The sequence below is a fragment of the Zea mays genome, chromosome 10 (genome assembly GCF_902167145.1).
Source record: "Zea mays cultivar B73 chromosome 10, Zm-B73-REFERENCE-NAM-5.0, whole genome shotgun sequence".
Lineage (NCBI taxonomy): Eukaryota > Viridiplantae > Streptophyta > Magnoliopsida > Poales > Poaceae > Zea > Zea mays.
Window position 1 is genome coordinate 11,271,446 of NC_050105.1, and position 22,238 is coordinate 11,293,683.

Below are 22,238 nucleotides of genomic sequence, written 5' to 3' on the forward strand. Positions count from 1 at the left end.
TCCACCTTCACTCGCCCCAACAGGTTCCTTATCTGGTTTCAGGGAGAGGTCTCCCCCTCGGATCCTACGCTGCCATCGCTCCGAGGAGGGCCACGACGGTCGGGTCCAGGAATTGTTGGGCCACGGCGAGGCAATCCTCATGGTCGCGCGCAGGCGCGAGGTGATGCTTGTGAGGCATGTGGCCTTCTCTCTGGTACTCTTGCTCCATCCTTCGTTTCCCTCTCCCCCTCCAAATCTACGTGTAGGGGTGACATGAGAACGGTTAGGGGCAAAGTGTTTCCTGCAAAGCGTTGGTAGAGCTAGCAAACGAAGGCGACATGAGCGTGTGGCTGGCCGATGCAGTCACCAAGAGGTCGCTGTGGGGGAGCTTTCCTGGATTTAGGGAACCTCTATGCGACTGGCGGTGTGCCAGCATGAGGTCTGCAGCGACCATCTGCCCTAGAGGACGAGGCCTCGCTGCCAGCCCATAACGACTCATGAGCAGTGAGAAGCAGTGACAAGGTAAACATTATTCATAAGTGACTTTCAAGGTTTTGTCTAGATACTGCAATACGTTATTAGGATATCCTGGTATGATGAAATTGTCGGGTTCATTTGTGTCATTTCTCATCTATATACTGATTTCTTGCATCAGTTTTATTTGACATGAACATCTTTTAGATATATTGAAATTACAAATATGACATTTGTATGTATGCGTATTCAAAAATACCGAATAGAAGATTCACTAAAAGCATCTCCCGATGATGTACTGCTTCTAGAAAACCTGATTAAAGGTTTTCTCAGCATCTCTCTTTTTGCTCAAGAAAAATTCTACCTTATACATTTTTTTTACTTTGTCTTCAATTGATTTTAAAACACAATAAAAGATTATTCTAACTACACTAGTCATTCATATATTCATTAAACTTCGTTTGCATTTGAATTTAAGATTAGTTTTTATTCTCAATTCAAGTGCCAAATCTTAAGATCATAAGTGGTTCATGCACAACCTAATCTCATTAGACCTCTTATATTGCTATTGTTTATATTTATTCATTGTGGTACTCACGTGTGGCCATCAAAATGTAAATGGTTTCCCTTACCAAAAAGTGGGAGGTGTCCATCGTATACTCTTGTTTCCAAATACCACAAGATTTGGAAGGCTCAACTATTCTTACCATTAAGTACTTATTTCAGATGTTATTTATTTCTTCAAAGCAATTTATCCTGGAGTGTCAGACCATCACTTTATCCTGTTCATTTTCAGAACACACAACAATTTATTTCTGTTATCTCTTGTTTGTTCACGTAACCTCTGAAACTTTACAGTGCTTGCTATTGAAAGGGAAATGTGCCCTTGGGCCATTTCTAAGTATTTTGGTGATTGAGTGCCAACACAAGTGCTTTTGTATAAATCTATGCAAAGTGGTGAACAAAGTGCAAATCATATCAAAAGGTATGTTTCTAGACTTAGTACATTGTTTTATGGACTAATGTATTGTGTCTAAGTGCTGGAAACAGGAAAAATTGAATTGGAAATGAGATGGCTTTGTTCAGCCAAAGTCTGCTCAGTCTGGGTGCACCGGACAGTGTCCGGTGCGCCAGGCTGGCTCTGGCGAACAGGCTGCTCTCGGGACTTCGACGGCGGTGTACGACTATAATTCACCGGACTGTCCGGTGTGCACCGGACTGTCCGGTGAGCCGTTCACAGGCGAACTCGTCGCTCTCGGGAAATGATTAACGGCGTACGACTATAATTCACCGGACTGTCCGGTGAGCCAACGGTCAGCTGCGCGATCTGCGCGAGACACGTGGCCGAGCCAACGGTCGGGAGGGGGCACCGGACTGTCCGGTGCACCAACGGCTCCCAGGCGCCAACGGTCGGCTTCGCCAAAGAAGGAAAGAAATCCGCACCGGACAGTGTCCGGTGGTGCACCGGACTGTCCGGTGCGCCAGGCGACAGAAGGCAAGATCAGCCTTCCTAGAATGCTCTCTGATAGTCGCCTAGAGGGGGGGGTGGATAGGCGAAACCTGAAAATTAAAACTTTATCCCCCAACTAGATCCTTTGATTAGTGGTTAGAACAAGATGAACAATTATCGGAGTATAAAAACTAAGATCTTGCTAATAAAGATTATAGCTTTCAAATAATGTGGAAGTGATAAATCAATACAACTAATAAGTCTATGAAAATAAAGCAAGAAAGCTTAGATGAAAAGAGCACTAACTCAAGTTCTTTCTTGCGGAGTGTTGCTACACTTAAATGAGAGGTTAACTTGAAGCAACACCAAATGATATGAGCAAAGAATAGTGCAAGAGAACTTAGAGTAAGGGAAAGCAAACAAATCACAAGCAAAAGCACAATGAACACGGGTGATTTGTTTTACCGAGGTTCGGCCCTCGAAGGCCTAGTCCCCGTTGAGGAGTCCACTTAAGGACGGGTCTTTTCCAACCCTTTCCCTCTCTCCCGATCACACAAGGATCGGCGAGCTCTTCTTCTTCTCAAGGATCACTCTCGATCCACAAGGACCACCACAATCTTTGGTGTCTCTTGCTAGCTTTTACAAGCCTCCAACACTTTGGAGGAAGTTTGAATGGGAGTCAAAACTCCACGCACAAATGAACACAAGGATGAAGCACACACTATCTCTCAATGTATCTCACAAGGCACTAGGGCTAAACTCAATTGAGTAGCTCTCAATTTGCTCACTCTCTCTTTTGTGGCACTTGTGTTGGTTGTAGTGGGCTAGATCTTGTGTATAGGATGTATCGATGAATATAGGTGGTTGGGAGGGCTTGAATATGTCAACTAGATGACTTGGAATGTTGCTTGGACTCCCACACCTTGAAGTGGCCGGTTGGGGTGGTATTTATAGCCACCATCCAATTTTGTAGCCGTTGGAGAAGCTGCTGGCGATGGGTGCACCGGACAGTCCGGTGCACACCGGACATGTCCGGTGCGCCAGCCATGTCATCCTATCCGTTGAGATTTGAGCTGGTCGACCGTTGGAGGCTTTGTCCTCATGTGGCACCGGACAGTCCGGTGCACACCGGACAGTCCGGTGCCTCTCTGATCCTCTGCTCTGACTTCTGCCGCGTGTACTGTTCATTGTCAGAGTCGACCGTTGGCGCGAAGTAGCCGTTGCTCCGCTGGCACACCGGACAGTCCGGTGCAACACCGGACAGTCCGGTGAATTATAGCGGAGCAGTCTTCGTGAAATCCCGAGGCTGCCGAGTTCCTGAGGCCGCGTTCCGTTGGAGCACCGGACACTGTCCGGTGTACACCGGACAGTCCGGTGAATTATAGCGGGCTGCGCCTGAGAAACCCGAAGGCGAAGAGTTTGAAGACAATCTTCCCTGGTGCACCGGACACTGTCCGGTGGCACACCGGACAGTCCGGTGCGCCCGACCAGGGAGCACTTCGGTTTCTTTTTGCTCCTTTCTTTTGACCCTTGTCTTGTTCTTTTTATTGGTTTTATGTTGAATCTTTGACACCTGTAGAATATATGATCTAGAGCAAACTAGTTAGTCCAATTAGTTGTGTTGGTCATTCAACCACCAAAATCATTTAGGAAAAGGTTTAAAGCCTATTTCCCTTTCAATCTCCCCCTTTTTGGTGATTGATGCCAACACAAACCAAAGCAAGCATAATTGAACTAGTTTGCCTAAGGTAAGTGCAAAGATTGCTTGGAATTAAACCAATATTGATTTCATAAGATATGCATGAATGGTTTTTCTTTCTTATTTAACATTTTGGACCATACTTGCACCACAAGTTTTGTTTTGCAAATGTTTTGGAAATTCTTTTCAAAGTCTTTTGCAAATAGTCAAAAGTAAATGAATAGGATTCTTGAGAAGCATTTACAAGATTTGAAATTTTCTCCCCCTGTTTCAAATGCTTTTCTTTTGACTAAACAAAACTCCGCCTCAATAAATTCTCCTCTTAGTGTTCAAGAGGGTTTTAAGATATTAATTTTGAAAGGTGCTACTTTCTCCCCCTTTAGAACACAAAGAGATACCAATTTTAAATTTACCAATTGAAAATCACTAGTTTTAAAAACTAGGGTGGTAGTGCGGTCCTTTTGCTTTGGGCTAATACTTTCTCCCCCTTTGGCATGAATCGCCAAAAACGGATACTTAGAGTGAAATATAAGCCCTTTCCCTCTCTCCCTTTGGCAAAAATATATGAGTGAAGATTATACCATAATTGGAGAGCTAGTGTGGAGTGATGGCGAAGGGTAGATAATACCGATAGAGTTGAGTGGAAGCCTTGTCTTCGCCGAAGACTCCATTTCCCTTTCAATCTACGACTTAATTATAGAGATCACTTGAAAGCACATTAGTCGTAGACATAAAGAGATATGATCAAAAAGATATATTAAATTAAGCATGATCATAGTTCTATACAACATAGATTGCTCCCCCTAAATATGTGCATGGAGAGAAAGAACACATATTTTGGCCTAAAATGCCTATTGCACATAATTAGGTTAATGAGAACATATCTAAATCATATAGAATGTGAAGTGCATTGTGTCATAGGATAAGTGTGATGCTCATGACAGTTTATGCACCACTGAAAGCATGTTACAAATATTTTAAGCATTTTCCCTTAAGGATTTCAAAGAGGCTTAAGGACCATCCACCTTTGAGACAAAGGCAGCTTATCCTCGTTACAAGGTCAAGCTTTAAGCTCTTTGACAATAAGATTACTTCATCCAGGTTAACAAAGATGCATAAATGCAAGAATGAAATGTTTGAGAGGTTAAACTAGGTATGAAGCAGGGAAAAAGTGCAAAGGACATGCTTTCTCTTCCTTATAGATAAGATATGCAAAGAATGCATATAAGAAAAGGAAGATTTAGGTACAAGTGTAAATAATAGGAAGTGGATTTACCCTTTTTGTACCTTTGCATAGAGATGCTCTCTTCATTGTGCTTTGTCCTTAGTCTTAGATGCTTAAGACCTATACTCAATGACAATATGTGGAAATACTTTGCACAAGAGAGAGTTCTACAACTAGTGATCTTTTTCAAGTTATTGTTAGCATATAACAAATGGATCACAAGTTGCATAAATGAATCATGAATTCTCCTTTTTCCTTAGTGCATATCAAGATAGATGTCAATTAAAATTACTAATTGAGATCAAATTGAAATTACATGAGGCACTAAGAAGCATAAGTGATAATCGAAGTTGTTCAATGATCAACCAATATGCGATCAAGAGAACAACATAGGCATTAGATTTTCAATCAAGCTTAAAAATAGGAGAATCCAATGAGCATGCTATTTTAGAAATGAAAGCAACAATCCTTGATAAAAGCGACTTTATTTTAACAAGTTGGATTGATGAGTAGTAGCATACTATATGAGAAACATTATTCTCATGCAAGAGACTACATGAAATTACTAAGATAAAGCAATAGTCTCAACATAATCAAAATATAATAATGGACTCCCCCTAAAGATATGAATCAAGTAATTGAGAGAATTGATTTCCATGCATTCACTTTTAAGGACATAAAGGGAGACTCATTATACATCTTGATCGAGGCTTATGAATTTTGCAATAAACAACTTAAGCCTGGTAATCTCATAATGAAAAAGGATTTAGAATGCTTACAACCATACCATTGATTATTGTGAAAACCTTATTGTCCAAGTAGGTGTTGTTGTCCTTGATGTTCTTCCTTTTTCATTTGAGTGTCCTCCCTTCGTATTTGTCTCTTTTTCCTTCCAAACTTATTGAAAATACTCAAGAGACATGTTAATAGCGCAAGGGAGTATATGGGAAAGGATGATTACTTTAGATAATTAGCATACATAATTTATCATCCACAAGTCACATAGACATGAAGTAAAATCCTTAACATTAGTGCATTTCATTTGAGAAAAATGAGTGAGCACCTTTTAAGCATTTTAATAATCATTGGAGATTTTACTTTATCATATTGAAGTTAGTTAATCATTACTTGGAGGCAATTCAATATGATAACATATATATAAATATCGCAAAGGCATTAAATAGATTCTAATGGACATGAGCTTTTAGAAGAATGAGATTGAATGCACATTTAGTTGAAATGAGTCCAATAAAGAATCTATTTCTCACATGGGTAGAATATGATAATTTAGATTAAATAGTCATTGAGATGGGAACTAAATTTAACCAAGAAGATGAGTTCCCATACCTTTGCTTTTACCTCTCTTCCTTTGGGTGAAGAGCAACCCATAAGGCTTGTGGCATTAAACTTGCACTTACTCTCTTGTAGATTTTTATAAGTAAGCTCAAGAGAGATGTTAAGAACAACACAAGCACTAGTTTCCCTTTTTGTAATCATTTTTGATAAAGAATGAAAAGGTAAATTACTAAAGCATGGAAACTTTATAATATGAACTAGATTATTCCATGAAGTATGCCTAGTTTTAACTCATAAAACGAGCATGGTTAAATTTTTGAGACTTAAGGGAATAAATCTAATTCATAACATGGAGAGCGATAAATGTAGAAGAATCATATCCAATTTAAGCAATACAACATAAATTATTGGATTGATTTTCCTTGCCATGATGGATTACGCATTTCCATAGAGAAAATTATCTCTACAAGTGAGACTACTTAAATTACTTAGATAAAAACATTAGTCTCACTTTTCTAGCTATATAGAGAATTTTTCCTTTTATAAGTGTCCTAAGTATTTGAATTCCTTACATGACACCTTATTCTTTTAAGAACATGAAATATCTCTCTATATCTAGAACATGGCAATAATAGAATAATTAATGTAAAAAACATGCCATGAGAATTTGCAACAATTTAGAGCATGTAGATTGTCATAATATAGAATTGATAAATACGCAATCTACCATATGAGAGGAATTTCTTCAAAGAATGATGACATAGTTTTAAAACATGCTTAAGTGCTTTCTATTTCTATGTGACTACACAAGACACACGACAATTTAAGATAATTGCACTTAAAAATATAAATGTTACCATCCTTTGACTTTCCTCCATGTTGTAGGCTTTGATATTTCCGCACATGATAATTCTTCAATTCCTACAACATCAATATCTTCCCCGAGATGATATGGGTTTTGAATAACATATTGAAATAACCTTGGGTCAATCTTGAATATGTAGATCATTTGAAGATTGATAGCTTGAGTTGATAAGAATTGAATTAACTCCCTCAAGCACCCCAAAGGTTCATACCATCTCCTTTTCCTACAAAGCTTGTCAAGCATATTTTGGTACCCATCGCTTGATGGGTCCGTTAAGGTTAGTAAACACAGATCTAGGAACCCAAGTGTCCTTTGTGCTAGCGCTTGGTAAACTCGTTACCTTTCTAGCACAAGTTACAATCTTGGGTTGCCTAGTTATATATGAATCAAATGACAAGTTAGGAGTGGGATTTTTACTAATGGGACAATCTTTGCATTGATGTCCCTTCTTTCGGCATGTGTAGCATAGACGTTTTCCAAGTTTTGAAGATTTCTTCTTTCCTTGTTTGTTGCTTGCTACATGGTTAGTAAAAATTTTCTTTTCTAACCCTATGCCTCTTTGTTTTAAATGGGGACAAGATCTAAGTACGTGTCCCTTCTTGGAGCATCTAAAACAAAGTCTATCATCCTTGTTAATAATCAAGCCATTAATATAGGGACATGACCTAATCAAGTGCCCTTCTTCAAAGCATTCACTACACTTTTTAATGTGAAGTGTGGCTTGATCATTACCTTGGATGTTACCTTTTGTGGAGGCGTGGTTGAGGCTTTTGGAGGAGGTGTTGAATTTCATATTTTGTTTCCTCCTCATGGCAATCCTCAAATCCTTGACATTTTCTTCAAGGGATGTAGTGCATGCCACGGTTGTTCCCGTCTCAAGCTTCTTCACCATGTGATCACGGTTATCTTGAGAAGGTTGGGCAATGCATTTCCCTTTTAGTTGTGTCAAGCTCATCTTTAGCCTCTCATTTTCTTCTTTGAGCTTGTGATGTGAATCATCATTTGTTCCTGCAGATTCAAGCTCAAGAAAAGATTTGCTTGTCGACGGACAACAAGCGTTAGCACATGATAATATAGAATCAATTTGAATACATGTGCATGAGTGAGGTTGTTGGGATTTTAAGTTTTCTATCACAACCTCATGAGCAATATTTAATATGATATGATCATCCATAAGATTTTCATGAGAACATAGAAGCATATCATATTTATCTTGAAAAGCTAGATTTTCAACTTTTAGCTTTTCTACTTGGTCCTTAAGCAAGGTATTCCTTTTTACTATTTGAGCGATACAATGTAAAGCGTTATCTTGCTCAATTGAAATAGTTTCATACCTTTGGACCAAATCAACATGAGAGCACTTTAGCTCCTCATGTTCTTTAGTCAACTCGTCAAAGTGTAGCATTTTCATGGAGAGAATATCTTCTACCCTTTGACGAGCTTCGCTTTGCTCTCTTGCTCTTTCTAGAAGTTTGAGCATGACCGCCTTATCTTCTTGGCTTAGGCGAGCGTAGAGATGCACAAAGCTTCTTTCTTCCTCCTCATCCTCGTTTGTGCTCCCGCTATCATTTTCATTAGCCACACAACACATGTGGGAATCGAAATGGGAAGACAAACCTTTTGGAGAGGTGGATTCATCGTTTGGTCTCCATCGTTCATTTTCTCCTTCTTCCTTGCAAGGGTTAGTATCACAAAAACTAAAGGAAGTAGAGGCATCAAATGAACTATTATGTTTGGACTCATCAAACTTGATTTTAATTCTAGTCCAAATATCATGCGCATCGGGAATGGATTCGTCATAGTTTGATATGAAGGCACGATAATCTTCTTTGCTAAGAGAATTGTTTAAGATGTCAAAAGCTAGGTAGTTTAAGCGATAACATCTTTGATCCTCCTCGGAATTAATTTTTCCATTAAAACTTGAGGGAAAAATACTCTTGTTAATAATTTGTTCTAATTTAGGATGTATGGTTCTAAAGGCATTTATCACACTAGTAGACCATGAATCATAATTAGAACAATCATCACATAATATCTCAAGAGTTACCTCCTTTTGAGTTGCGTTCGTTGGAGGAGTCTTCTTGTTCTTTTGGGATCTTCTACGAGCCATCACTTCGAGTTGTTAGACTCAAGATGAAGTGCCTTGCTCCGATACCAATTGATAGTCGCCTAGAGGGGGGGGGTGGATAGGCGAAACCTGAAAATTAAAACTTTATCCCCCAACTAGATCCTTTGATTAGTGGTTAGAACAAGATGAACAATTATCGGAGTATAAAAACTAAGATCTTGCTAATAAAGATTATAGCTTTCAAATAATGTGGAAGTGATAAATCAATACAACTAATAAGTCTATGAAAATAAAGCAAGAAAGCTTAGATGAAAAGAGCACTAACTCAAGTTCTTTCTTGCGGAGTGTTGCTACACTTAAATGAGAGGTTAACTTGAAGCAACACCAAATGATATGAGCAAAGAATAGTGCAAGAGAACTTAGAGTAAGGGAAAGCAAACAAATCACAAGCAAAAGCACAATGAACACGGGTGATTTGTTTTACCGAGGTTCGGCCCTCGAAGGCCTAGTCCCCGTTGAGGAGTCCACTTAAGGACGGGTCTTTTCCAACCCTTTCCCTCTCTCCCGATCACACAAGGATCGGCGAGCTCTTCTTCTTCTCAAGGATCACTCTCGATCCACAAGGACCACCACAATCTTTGGTGTCTCTTGCTAGCTTTTACAAGCCTCCAACACTTTGGAGGAAGTTTGAATGGGAGTCAAAACTCCACGCACAAATGAACACAAGGATGAAGCACACACTATCTCTCAATGTATCTCACAAGGCACTAGGGCTAAACTCAATTGAGTAGCTCTCAATTTGCTCACTCTCTCTTTTGTGGCACTTGTGTTGGTTGTAGTGGGCTAGATCTTGTGTATAGGATGTATCGATGAATATAGGTGGTTGGGAGGGCTTGAATATGTCAACTAGATGACTTGGAATGTTGCTTGGACTCCCACACCTTGAAGTGGCCGGTTGGGGTGGTATTTATAGCCACCATCCAATTTTGTAGCCGTTGGAGAAGCTGCTGGCGATGGGTGCACTGGACAGTCCGGTGCACACCGGACATGTCCGGTGCGCCAGCCATGTCATCCTATCCGTTGAGATTTGAGCTGGTCGACCGTTGGAGGCTTTGTCCTCATGTGGCACCGGACAGTCCGGTGCACACCGGACAGTCCGGTGCCTCTCTGATCCTCTGCTCTGACTTCTGCCGCGTGTACTGTTCATTGTCAGAGTCGACCGTTGGCGCGAAGTAGCCGTTGCTCCGCTGGCACACCGGACAGTCCGGTGCAACACCGGACAGTCCGGTGAATTATAGCGGAGCAGTCTTCGTGAAATCCCGAGGCTGCCGAGTTCCTGAGGCCGCGTTCCGTTGGAGCACCGGACACTGTCCGGTGTACACCGGACAGTCCGGTGAATTATAGCGGGCTGCGCCTGAGAAACCCGAAGGCGAAGAGTTTGAAGACAATCTTCCCTGGTGCACCGGACACTGTCCGGTGGTGCACCGGACACTGTCCGGTGGCACACCGGACAGTCCGGTGCGCCCGACCAGGGAGCACTTCGGTTTCTTTTTGCTCCTTTCTTTTGACCCTTGTCTTGTTCTTTTTATTGGTTTTATGTTGAATCTTTGACACCTGTAGAATATATGATCTAGAGCAAACTAGTTAGTCCAATTAGTTGTGTTGGTCATTCAACCACCAAAATCATTTAGGAAAAGGTTTAAAGCCTATTTCCCTTTCACTCTCAACAGCTCCTAGCTGCCTTGGGGCTATAAAAGGGACCCCTAGGCGCATGGAGGAGTACACCAAGCATCCTTTGAGCATTGTTGATCACTCACACTTCATTCTTGCGCACTTGTTCGACATTCCTAGTGATTTGAGCTCCGTTCTAGTGTGAAACTCGTGATAGTCTCTTGAGCTCAAGTCTGGGTCTTTTGTGTGTGCGTATTTGCTGTGATCTTTGTGTCTTGTGTGAGTTGCTCATCCCTCCCTTACTCCGTGCTTCTTTGTGAACATCTTTGTAAGGGCGAGAGACTCCAAAGTGTGGAGATTCCTCGCAAACGGGATATAGTAAAGCAAGCAAAACACCGTGGTATTCAAGTGGGTCTTTGGACCGCTTGAGAGGGGTTGATTGCAACCCTCGTCCGTTGGGACGCCACAACATGGAGTAGGCAAGCGTTGGTCTTGGCCGAACCACGGGATAAACCACTGTGCCATCTCTGTGATTGATCTCTTGTGGTTATTGTGTTTTGTTGAGACTCCTATCTAGCCACTTGGCAATTATTGTGCTAACGCTTAATCAAGTATTTGTGGCTTTAAGTTTAAGTTTTACAGGATCACCTATTCACCCCCCTCTAGGTGCTCTCAATTGGTATCAAAGCCGTTCTCTTCAAGAAAGGGACTAACCGCCCGAAGAGATGGATCCTAAGGGCAAGGGGATTGTGATCAATGATAAGGAGAAGGAGTCCTTCGTCAACGAGCCCAAAGATGAGTCCACTTCTTCCCAAAAGGACAACGACAACAACGACTACGACAAAAGAAAGACGGTCAATTCGAACTTTTCTTTCGATTACTCTCGTATTCCGCATAGCTCAAATGCACATTTGCTTTCCATTCCTCTTGGCAAACCTTCACACTTTGATGGGGAGGACTACGGATTTTGGAGCCACAAAATGCGTAGTCACTTGTTCTCTCTCCATCCAAGCATATGGGAGATTGTTGAGAATGGAATGAAGTTTGATAGCTCGGATAGTCCTATATTTATTAATGAACAGATTCATAAAAATGCACAAGCTACTACTGTGTTGTTAGCCTCTTTGTGCAGGGACGAGTATCATAAGGTGAGCGGCTTGGACAATGCCAAGCAGATCTGGGACACCCTCAAGATCTCTCATGAGGGGAACGACGTCACCTTGCTCACCAAGATGGAGTTGGTAAAGGGCGAGCTCGAGAGATTTGCAATGATAAGGGGCGAGGAGCCAACCCAAACATACAACCGGCTCAAGACCCTTATCAACAAAATAAGGAGCTACGGAAGCACGCGATGGACGGACCACGACGTCGTCCGCCTAATGCTAAGGTCCTTTACTGTACTTGATCCACATTTGGTGAACAATATTCGTGAAAATCCTAGGTACACCAAGATGTCGCCCGAATAAGTCCTTGGGAAGTTTGTAAGCAGGCGAATGATGATCAAGGAGGCGAGACACGTGGACGACGCGTTGAACGGTCCAATCCATGAGCCTCAACCCATTGCTCTCAAGGCAACAAGGAGCAAGGTGGCGCTACCTAGCAAGGTGGCGCAAGTTGAGGCGGCCGGGCTCAATGATGAGGAGATGGCTGTAACACCCGGTTTTAAAGGACAAAGCCGGGTGCATCTCATACATGCGCCAAAGAAGACAACATATATAATAACAGAGTGTATAGAGATAAATGTCACAAAACATCAGAGTATTTATTACATAGCGGAAGACTTATTACAAAATAAAGGAATAAATGTAAAACGAACTAAGGATCGCCGGCGCCAATGTCAACTGAGAAACGCCACCTAGATCAAGTCGAATGCCTCAGTGTTAGGCGGCTCCTCTTCGACCACCTGTTCTTCTCCTGTGGGGGGGGTGTGAGACAGCAAGAGTGAGCTCACATACGTTCATAGCTCAACAAGTCGTGGGGAATAATGTGGCATGAACTCACCAAAGGTGGGAGTCCATGAAGTGTAAGGCTATTCAATGAAATAAAGGCTGAGGCTGAGCATTGCTTTTATAAGTTGGTCAAAATTTTATTAGCAATTACTAAGTGTAAGTAAATACCAAACCTTAATAATAATAAAGAAAAGTAATAGTAAAATAATCCCAAATGCGATGCAAATGTCAAATTAAATTTAAGTTCCATAAATTAATCATGTGAGGGTCCGAGCCGCTCATGACCGTGAGCACGGCTAGTATACCAGTTTTACACTCTGCAGAGGTTGCGTATCTTTACCCACAAGTCATGTTACCCATCTGCCAAGAGATGGCCAATCCCATACACCTCTACCGAGGAGGCGAGGCAGGGTAACACTACGAGGCCTTTACAAAGTTCCACTAGCTTCAGAAATCCCGCTACAGTTTATAGGAAGCTCCAATGCAGGGTTCTTGCCTGACCGCCATCGCAGCAAAATCAACCAAGGACCTCCCTACACTGACCACTCCCCTACTGCCCTTGCCCCTTTCGGGTAAGGAAGACCTCCACTAGCTTTCCTAGTTAATCAGCCAAGGGCATCCCATTATACCCTTGTGGTAGCACTGTTTTCTCGGGTGGTCGCTCCATGTTCCCATTAACATAATGATCTTAACATGAACATTAAATAATGAACAGATAATAACAAGTATAAAAATGAGTGATGAATATCTCTATACCCAAATCCACATAAAGCAATAGCATGAACTACCCAAAACTTTAGTAGTAAAACCAGTGGTGAAACAAGGTATAAAGATAGTCAAATCTAGGGTAACCTATTGGGTCCCATCAAAATTATCCTATACAGATCATTATAATTAATAAGAACATGGCTGGGAAAAAGTAAGTGATCAAGGGCACAACTTGCCTTCAATGAGCTCCTGCTCAGCTATCTCTACTTGCTGAACCTCAGATTCCACAGTGGCTTGCTCGTCTACTCGCATCAACACAATACATACATGGTATAGCATAAATTAACATCACATCAAACATGCAAATAAAATATACAGTAAAAATCTATACATTAAAATGAGATCATAGGAACTGGAATCATTAAATTTGGAGCTATAGATTTCAAGTTATGAATTTCCTAAGGTTTAATGTGCTTGAAATAGGATTAAATGATAAATTAATTTTCTTTCTGTTTTTATGTCCGAACAGAGACTCTAAGTGATACACAATAAAATTACAAAATTTTAGGAACTGGAATGGAGTAATTTGGAGTTCATGTGAATTTTCTATGAATTAACTAAGTTCTAGAAATTATTTTATATTAAAAATACCTTTACTAATTCATTTATACATTTTAAACGGGCTCTGGACTGGGCATCAATTCCTGGAAAACACAGGGTTCTCGGTGTAAGTTTACCGAGACACAGAGCACAGTGCACTAGGACGGCTGGTTGATTACTGCTTTCTTCGGGGACTCTTTAACAAAAAGTACCCGCGAAGGGGCACGGGTGATTCCTGGTCGTCCAATTAGAAACGGGTGGCCCAGATTAGAAGGTTATAACTCTGAACCGGTATTCAACAATAGCCGCTAGATCCCATATCTACGGCTTGGATCCAAAATAACCGAGATCGAATCGTATCCATAGGATTGCAGATCTACGGTCCACGCATAAGGGTACCCCTGATCTAATCATGGCCGTTCGTAACACATCTGACGGTGCACGAACCTGCTCCTACCCTCAGACCGTGCACGGCGGCGCGGCCAACCCGCGGAGGCGCCATGGCCGGCGGACTCCCAATCCGGTGCCAGGAATGCCCTAACTCACCACAATCCGGTGCAAAACAAAGAGGGGACGGTAGAGGGATTAATAGTGGTGATCATACCGAGAATCAGGTCACCAAGAGCTACGACAACGGTGCACGGCGGAGAATCAACACCGGTGAGAATTTAGCCGTTCCATTCGAACGCCCCGCCGCCTGTGGTCCGCCCGGTTAGGCCCCTGATGCCCACAAGTCCGTACTCCGACCCCGCCTTCCGCCAATGGCACGCGACACTGGTGAATCTGCCGGTCAACGACGACGGACTCCACTTCGAGTTTGCGGCAGCGATGGTGGCAATACGACACAACAGACGTGGGTGCGAGTGGGCGAGGAGAGGGGAAACGGTCGTGGGAGCTACGAGTTTATAGTGCCAGGGGGAAGAAATCGATTCCGGGGCACCAGCAACCACCCCCCGGAATCCCTGGCGGAGATCCGAGCTTATCGGAGTCGTGCGCTCACGGGAAGGAGACGAGCCTGACGCCTGGGGCCCACGCGCCAGTGAAGAGGTGAGAGGCGCCCACAGATGAGCACCGGCCGACCGACGAAAGGGACCCACCTGTCGGCGCACGGTGCTGTGGCAAGTTGGGCCGCGCGGGTGAAAATGCGTATTGGGCCGAATACGAGTTCAGGGCCCAGTTAGGCTAGGTTTTCTTTATTCTTTTCTCTCTTTTTTTTTTCTTTCTCTCCTTCTCCCTTTTGTTTTCAAATCCAATTCAAATTTTGGATCCAAATTAGTGCCGAATTTATTTTCAAATGATTTTGTGAAATCTAAAATCCCAATTTTAGAAATATAATTATATATATTATTTATATCACCTTTCTCTCTTTCTTATTTATAAAACCCTACCTTCAAATTTAGGGTTTTAATTCCACTTCTAATATTTATTATCTTATTATTATTATCCTTATTATTTTTATTTAATGCACAAACATGTAAAACTCCAACATGATGCACTTTAGTTTATTTTAGAATCATTGGTTTTAATTAATCACTCTTGACTACATGTGTGCTCTTTTTTTTATGATGCAAATGTGGCACATGGAATTGAGGAATTCACTACATATTCCTTGTATACAATTTTGAGTGTTACAATGGCCCTCATCATCAAGCGCTTCAAGACGGCGCTAAAGGGTCGCAAGGGGAAGCCAAGCAAGACCAAGACAAAGGGGAAGCGCTCATGCTTCAAATGTGGTAAGATTGGTCATTTTATCGCTAACTGTCCCGATAATGATAGTGACCAGGAACAAGGGAACAAGAGGGAGAAGAAGAAGGCATACAAGAAGGCTAAGGGCGAGGCACACCTTGGCAAGGAGTGGGACTCGGATTGTTCGTCATCCGACTCCGACAATGAAGAACTCGCCGCCACCGCCTTCAACAAGTCATCCCTCTTCCCCAACGAGCATCACACATGCCTCATGGCTAAGGAGAAGAAAGTAAGTACTCGAGACTCCACTTATGCTTCTTCTAGTGATGATGAGTCTAGTGATGATGATGAAATAGATTATTCTTGCTTATTCAAGGGTCTAGATAGAACCAAGGTGGACAAAATTAATGAATTAATTGATGCCTTGAATGATAAGAATAGATTATTAGAAAAGCAAGAGGATTTGTTGTATGAAGAACATGACAAATTTGTAGAGGCACAAAAATCTCATGCTTTAGAAGTTAAACGAAATGAAATGCTTTCTTGTGAGTTGTCTACATGTCATGATTCTATTTCTAACTTAAAGAGCATAAATGATGATTTGAATGCTAAATTAAAAATAGCTAGTAAGTCAACAACTTGTGTAGAAAATGTTGTTATTTGCAATAGATGTAAAGATTTTGATATTGATGCTTGTAGTCTTAATGCCCAACTTAAATGATGAATTGGCTAGTCTTAATGATGAATTGGCTAGTCTTAATGCCCAACTTAAGACTAGCAAGACTGAATTTGACAAGCTAAAATTTGCAAGGGATGCCTACACGATTGGTAGACACCCCTCAATTAAGGATGGTCTTGGCTTCAAGAGGGAAGCCAAGAACTTGACAAGCCATAAGGCTCCCATCTCCGCCAAGGAGAAAGGGAAGGCCCCTATAGCTAGTAGTGTGCAAAAGAACCATGCTTTTATGTACCATGATAGGAGACAATCTAGAAATGCTTATAGGAGTTGTAATGCATATAATGCTTTTGATTCTCATGCCATGTTTGCTTCTAGTTCTTCCTATGTGCATGATAGAAATGTTGGTAGAAGAAATGTTGTTCAAAATATGCCTAGGAGAAATGTTGTTAATGTTCCTAGGAAAGTTAATGAACCTTCTACAATATATCATGCTTGCAATGCTTCATTTGCTATTTGTAGAAAAAATAAGAAGGTGATTGCTAGGAAGTTAGGGGCTAAATGCAAGGGAGACAAGACTTGCATTTGGGTCCCTAAGACAATTGTGACTAACCTTGTAGGACCCAACAAGAGTTGGGTACCTAAGACCCAAGCCTAAATTTGCCTTGCAGGTTTATGCATCCGGGGGTTCAAGCTGGATTATCGACAGCATATGCACAAACCATATGACGGGGGAGAAGAAGATGTTCACCTCCTACGTCAAAAACAAGGATTCCCAAGATTCAATAATATTCGGTGATGGGAACCAAGGCAAGGTAAAAGGGTTAGGTAAAATTGCTATTTCATCCGAGCACTCTATATCTAATGTGTTTTTAGTTGAGTCTCTTGGATATAATTTGTTATCTGTTAGTCAATTATGCAATATGGGATATAATTGTCTATTCACAAATGTAGATGTGTCTGTCTTAAGAAGATGTGATGGTTCACTAGCTTTTAAGGGTGTACTAGACGGCAAACTTTATTTGGTTGATTTTGCAAAAGAAGAGGCCGGTCTAGATGCATGCTTGATTGCTAAGACTTGCATGGGCTGGCTATGGCACCGCCGCTTAGCACATGTGGGGATGAAGAACCTCCACAAGCTTCTAAAGGGAGAACACGTGATAGGTCTAACTAATGTGCATTTCGAAAAAGATAGACCTTGTGCAGCTTGTCAAGCAGGCAAACAGGTGGGAGGCTCTCATCACACCAAAAATGTGATGACCACATCAAGACCTTTGGAGATGATTCATATGGACCTCTTCGGACCCGTCGCCTATCTAAGTATAGGAGGAAGTAAGTATGGTTTTGTTATAGTTGATGATTTTTCCCGCTTCACTTGGGTATTCTTTTTGCAGGATAAATCTGAAACCCAAGGGACCCTCAAGCGCTTCCTCAGGAGAGCTCAAAATGAGTTTGAGCTCAAGGTGAAGAAGATAAGGAGCGACAACGGGTCCGAGTTCAAGAACCTTCAAGTGGAGGAGTTCCTTGAGGAGGAGGGGATCAAGCACGAGTTCTCCGCTCCCTACACACCACAACAAAATGGTGTGGTAGAGAGGAAGAACATGATGCTCATCGATATGGCAAGGACTATGCTTGGAGAGTTCAAGACCCCCGAGCGCTTTTGGTCGGAAGCCGTGAACACGGCTTGCCACGCCATCAACCGGGTCTACCTTCACCGCCTCCTCAAGAAGACTTCGTATGAGCTGCTAACTGGTAACAAACCCAATGTGTCGTATTTTCGTGTATTTGGGAGCAAGTGTTATATTCTTGTGAAGAAAGGTAGAACTTCTAAATTTGCTCCCAAAGCTGTAGAAGGGTTTTTATTAGGATATGATTCAAATACAAAGGCGTATAGGGTCTTCAACAAATCATCGGGTTTAGTTGAAGTCTCTAGCAACGTTGTATTTGATGAGACTAATGGCTCTCGAAGAGAGCAAGTTGTTGATCTTAATGATGTAGATGAAGAAGACGTTCCAACGGCCGCAATGCGCACCATGGCGATTGGCGATGTGCGACCACAGGAACAATTGGAGCAAGATCAACCTTCTTCCTCAACAATGGTGCAGCCCCCAACTCAAGACGATGAACAGGTTCATCAGGAGGAGGCGTGTGATCAAGGGGGAGCACAAGATGATCATGTGATGGAGGAAGAAGCACAACCGGCACCTCCAACCCAAGTTCGAGCGACGATTCAAAGGGATCATCCCGTCGACCAAATTTTGGGTGACATTAGCAAGGGAGTAACTACTCGTTCTCGATTAGTTAATTTTTGTGAGCATTACTCCTTTGTCTCTTCTATTGAGCCTTTCAGGGTAGAAGAGGCCTTGCTAGATCCGGACTGGGTGTTGGCCATGCAGGAGGAGCTAAACAACTTCAAGCGTAATGAAGTTTGGACACTGGTGCCTCATCCCAAGCAAAACGTTGTGGGAACCAAATGGGTTTTCCGCAACAAACAGGATGAGCACGGGGTGGTGACGAGGAACAAGGCTCGACTTGTGGCAAAAGGTTATGCCCAAGTCGCAGGTTTGGACTTTGAGGAGACTTTTGCTCCTGTGGCTAGGCTAGAATCAATTCGTATTTTGCTAGCATATGCCGCTCACCATTCCTTCAGGTTGTTCCAAATGGATGTGAAGAGCACCTTCCTCAACGGGCCGATCAAGGAGGAGGTGTACGTGGAGCAACCCCCTGGCTTCGAGGATGAACGGTACCCCGACCACGTGTGTAAGCTCTCTAAGGCGATCTATGGACTTAAGCAAGCCCCAAGAGCATGGTATGAATGCCTTAGAGACTTTTTAATTGCTAATGCTTTCAAGGTTGGGAAAGCCGATCCAACTCTTTTTACCAAGACTTGCGATGGTGATCTTTTTGTGTGCCAAATTTATGTCGATGACATAATATTTGGTTCTACTAATCAAAAGTCTTGTGAAGAGTTTAGCAGGGTGATAACGCAGAAATTCGAGATGTCGATGATGGGCGAGTTGAACTACTTCCTTGGGTTCCAAGTGAAGCAACTCAAGGACGGCACTTTCATCTCCCAAACGAAGTACACGCAAGACTTGCTAAAGCGGTTTGGGATGAAGGACGCCAAGCCCGCAAAGACTCCGATGGGAACCGACGGACACACCGACCTCAACAAAGGAGGTAAGTCCGTTGATCAAAAGGCATACCAGTCTATGATAGGGTCTTTACTTTATTTGTGTGCTAGTAGACCGGATATTGTGCTTAGCGTATGCATGTGTGCTAGATTTCAATCCGATCCAAGGGAGTGTCACTTAGTGGCCATGAAGCGAATTATTAGATATTTAGTCGCTACGCCTTGCTTCGGGATCTGGTATCCAAAGGGGTCTAACTTTGACTTGATTGGATATTCAGATTCCGACTATGCTGGATGTAAGGTCGATAGGAAGAGTACATCGGGGACGTGCCAATTCTTAGGAAGGTCCCTGGTGTCGTGGAACTCTAAGAAACAAACTTCCGTTGCCCTATCCACCGCTGAAGACGAGTACGTTGCCGCAGGACAGTGTTGCGCGCAACTACTTTGGATGAGGCAAACCCTCCGGGACTTTGGCTACAATCTGAGCAAAGTCCCACTCCTATGTGACAATGAGAGTGCTATCCGCATGGCGGAAAATCCTGTTGAACACAGCCGCACAAAGCACATAGACATCCGACATCACTTTTTGAGAGACCACCAGCAAAAGGGAGATATCAAAGTGTTTCATGTTAGCTCCGAGAACCAGCTAGCCGATATCTTCACTAAGCCTTTAGATGAGAAGACCTTTTGCAGGCTGCGTAGTGAGCTAAATGTCCTAGATTCGCGGAACCTGGATTGATTTATAACATACATGTGTTTATGCCTTTGATCATGTTCCTTATGCATTTTGTTGCTTACTGTGGTGCTCAAGTTGTACAATCACTCCCCGGACCTCACAAGTCCTTGTGCAAGTGATGCACATATTTAGGGGGAGTTGTGTTACAACTTGACCCTTTGAGACTAACCGTGTGCTTGAGTTTGCTTAATTTAGTCTCGAAGGAAGTTTGAAAGGGAAAAGGTGGACTTGGACCATGAAAGACTTCCACTGCACTCCGATGAGAGGGTAACTTATTCCAAGTTCATCTCATGTACTCTTATTGCCTTTGTGTTCTTATTTGAAGATTTTGGTGAGGCAATGGGGTTTAAGGGCCAAGATTGATCCCGTTTTGGTGCTTGATGCCAAAGGGGGAGAAAATAAAGGCCAAAGCAATAGATGGATCAGCTACCACTTGAGAAATTTTGAAAATAGTAGAATAGAGCTTTTGGTTTGTCAAAACTCTTTTATTGTCTCTTTTGTCAAAAGTTGGCCTCTTGTGGGGAGAAGTGTTGATTATGGGAAAAAGGGGGAGTTTTTGAAATCGTTGATCAATTTCTTTTGGAATACCTCTCTTTATGTCTCTACATGTGAATTTGACTTAGAGATAGTAATTTGAGTTTGATTTGCAAAAACAAACCAAGTGGTGGCAAAGAGTGATCCATATATGGCAAAATTGAATCAAAACAATTTTGAGTGTTCATTTGCATTGATATTGCACTTGTTCTAGTTGCTTTATGTTGTGTTGGCATAAATCACCAAAAAGGGGGAGATTGAAAGGGAAATGTGCCCTTGGGCCATTTCTAAGTATTTTGGTGATTGAGTGCCAACACAAGTGCTTTTGTGTAAATCTATGCAAAGTGGTGAACAAAGTGCAAATCATATCAAAAGGTATGTTTCTAGACTTAGTACATTGTTTTATGGACTAATGTATTGTGTCTAAGTGCTGGAAACAGGAAAAATCGAATTGGAAATGAGATGGCTTTGTTCAGCCAAAGTCTGCTCAGTCTGGGTGCACCGGACTGTCCGGTGGTGCACCGGACAGTGTTCGGTGCGCCAGGCTGGCTCTGGCGAACAGGCTGCTCTCGGGACTTCGACAGCGGTGTACGACTATAATTCACCGGACTGTCCGGTGTGCACCGGACTGTCCGGTGAGCCGTTCACAGGCGAACTCGTCGCTCTCGGGAAATGATTAACGGCGTACGGCTATAATTCACCGGACTGTCCGGTGTGCACCGGACTGTTCGGTGAGCCAACGGTCGGCCGGGCCAACGGTCAGCTGCGCGATCTGCGCGAGACACGTTGCCGAGCCAACGGTCGGGAGGAGGCACCGGACTGTCCGGTGCGCCAACGGCTCCCAGGCGCCAACGGTCGGCTTCGCCAAAGAAGGAAAGAAATCCGCACCGGACAGTGTCCGGTGGTGCATCGGACTGTCCGGTGCGCCAGGCGACAGAAGGCAAGATCAGCCTTCCTAGAATGCTCTCAACGGCTCATAGCTGCCTTGGGGCTATAAAAGGGATCCCTAGGCGCATGGAGGAGTACACCAAGCATCCTTTGAGCATTGTTGATCACTCACACTTCATTCTTGCGCACTTGTTCGACATTCCTAGTGATTTGAGCTCCGTTCTAGTGTGAAACTCGTGATAGTCTCTTGAGCTCAAGTCTGGGTCTTTTGTGTGTGCGTATTTGCTGTGATCTTTGTGTCTTGTGTGAGTTGCTCATCCCTCCCTTACTCCGTGCTTCTTTGTGAACATCTTTGTAAGGGCGAGAGACTCCAAATTGTGGAGATTCCTCGCAAACGGGATATAGTAAAGCAAGCAAAACACCGTGGTATTCAAGTGGGTCTTTAGACCGCTTGAGAGGGGTTGATTGCAACCCTCGTCCGTTGGGACGCCACAACGTGGAGTAGTCAAGCGTTGGTCTTGGCCGAACCACGGGATAAACCACTGTGCCATCTCTGTGATTGATCTCTTGTGGTTATTGTGTTTTGTTGAGACTCCTCTCT

General features: G+C 42.8%; 1 protein-coding gene across 1 annotated transcript in view; it reads right to left on the reverse strand.

Annotated features, from left to right (window-relative positions):
- The window catches only part of LOC109942758 (glutathione S-transferase T2-like), a 33,032-nt gene extending 18,546 nt beyond the window's left edge, over positions 1-14,486 (reverse strand). Inside the window, exon 1 of the mRNA XM_020545280.2 lies at positions 14,432-14,486. Coding sequence (XP_020400869.1) covers positions 14,432-14,486 — 55 coding nt within the window. The remainder of the gene's footprint in view (positions 1-14,431) is intronic.
- Between the last annotated feature and the right edge of the window lie 7,752 nt (positions 14,487-22,238).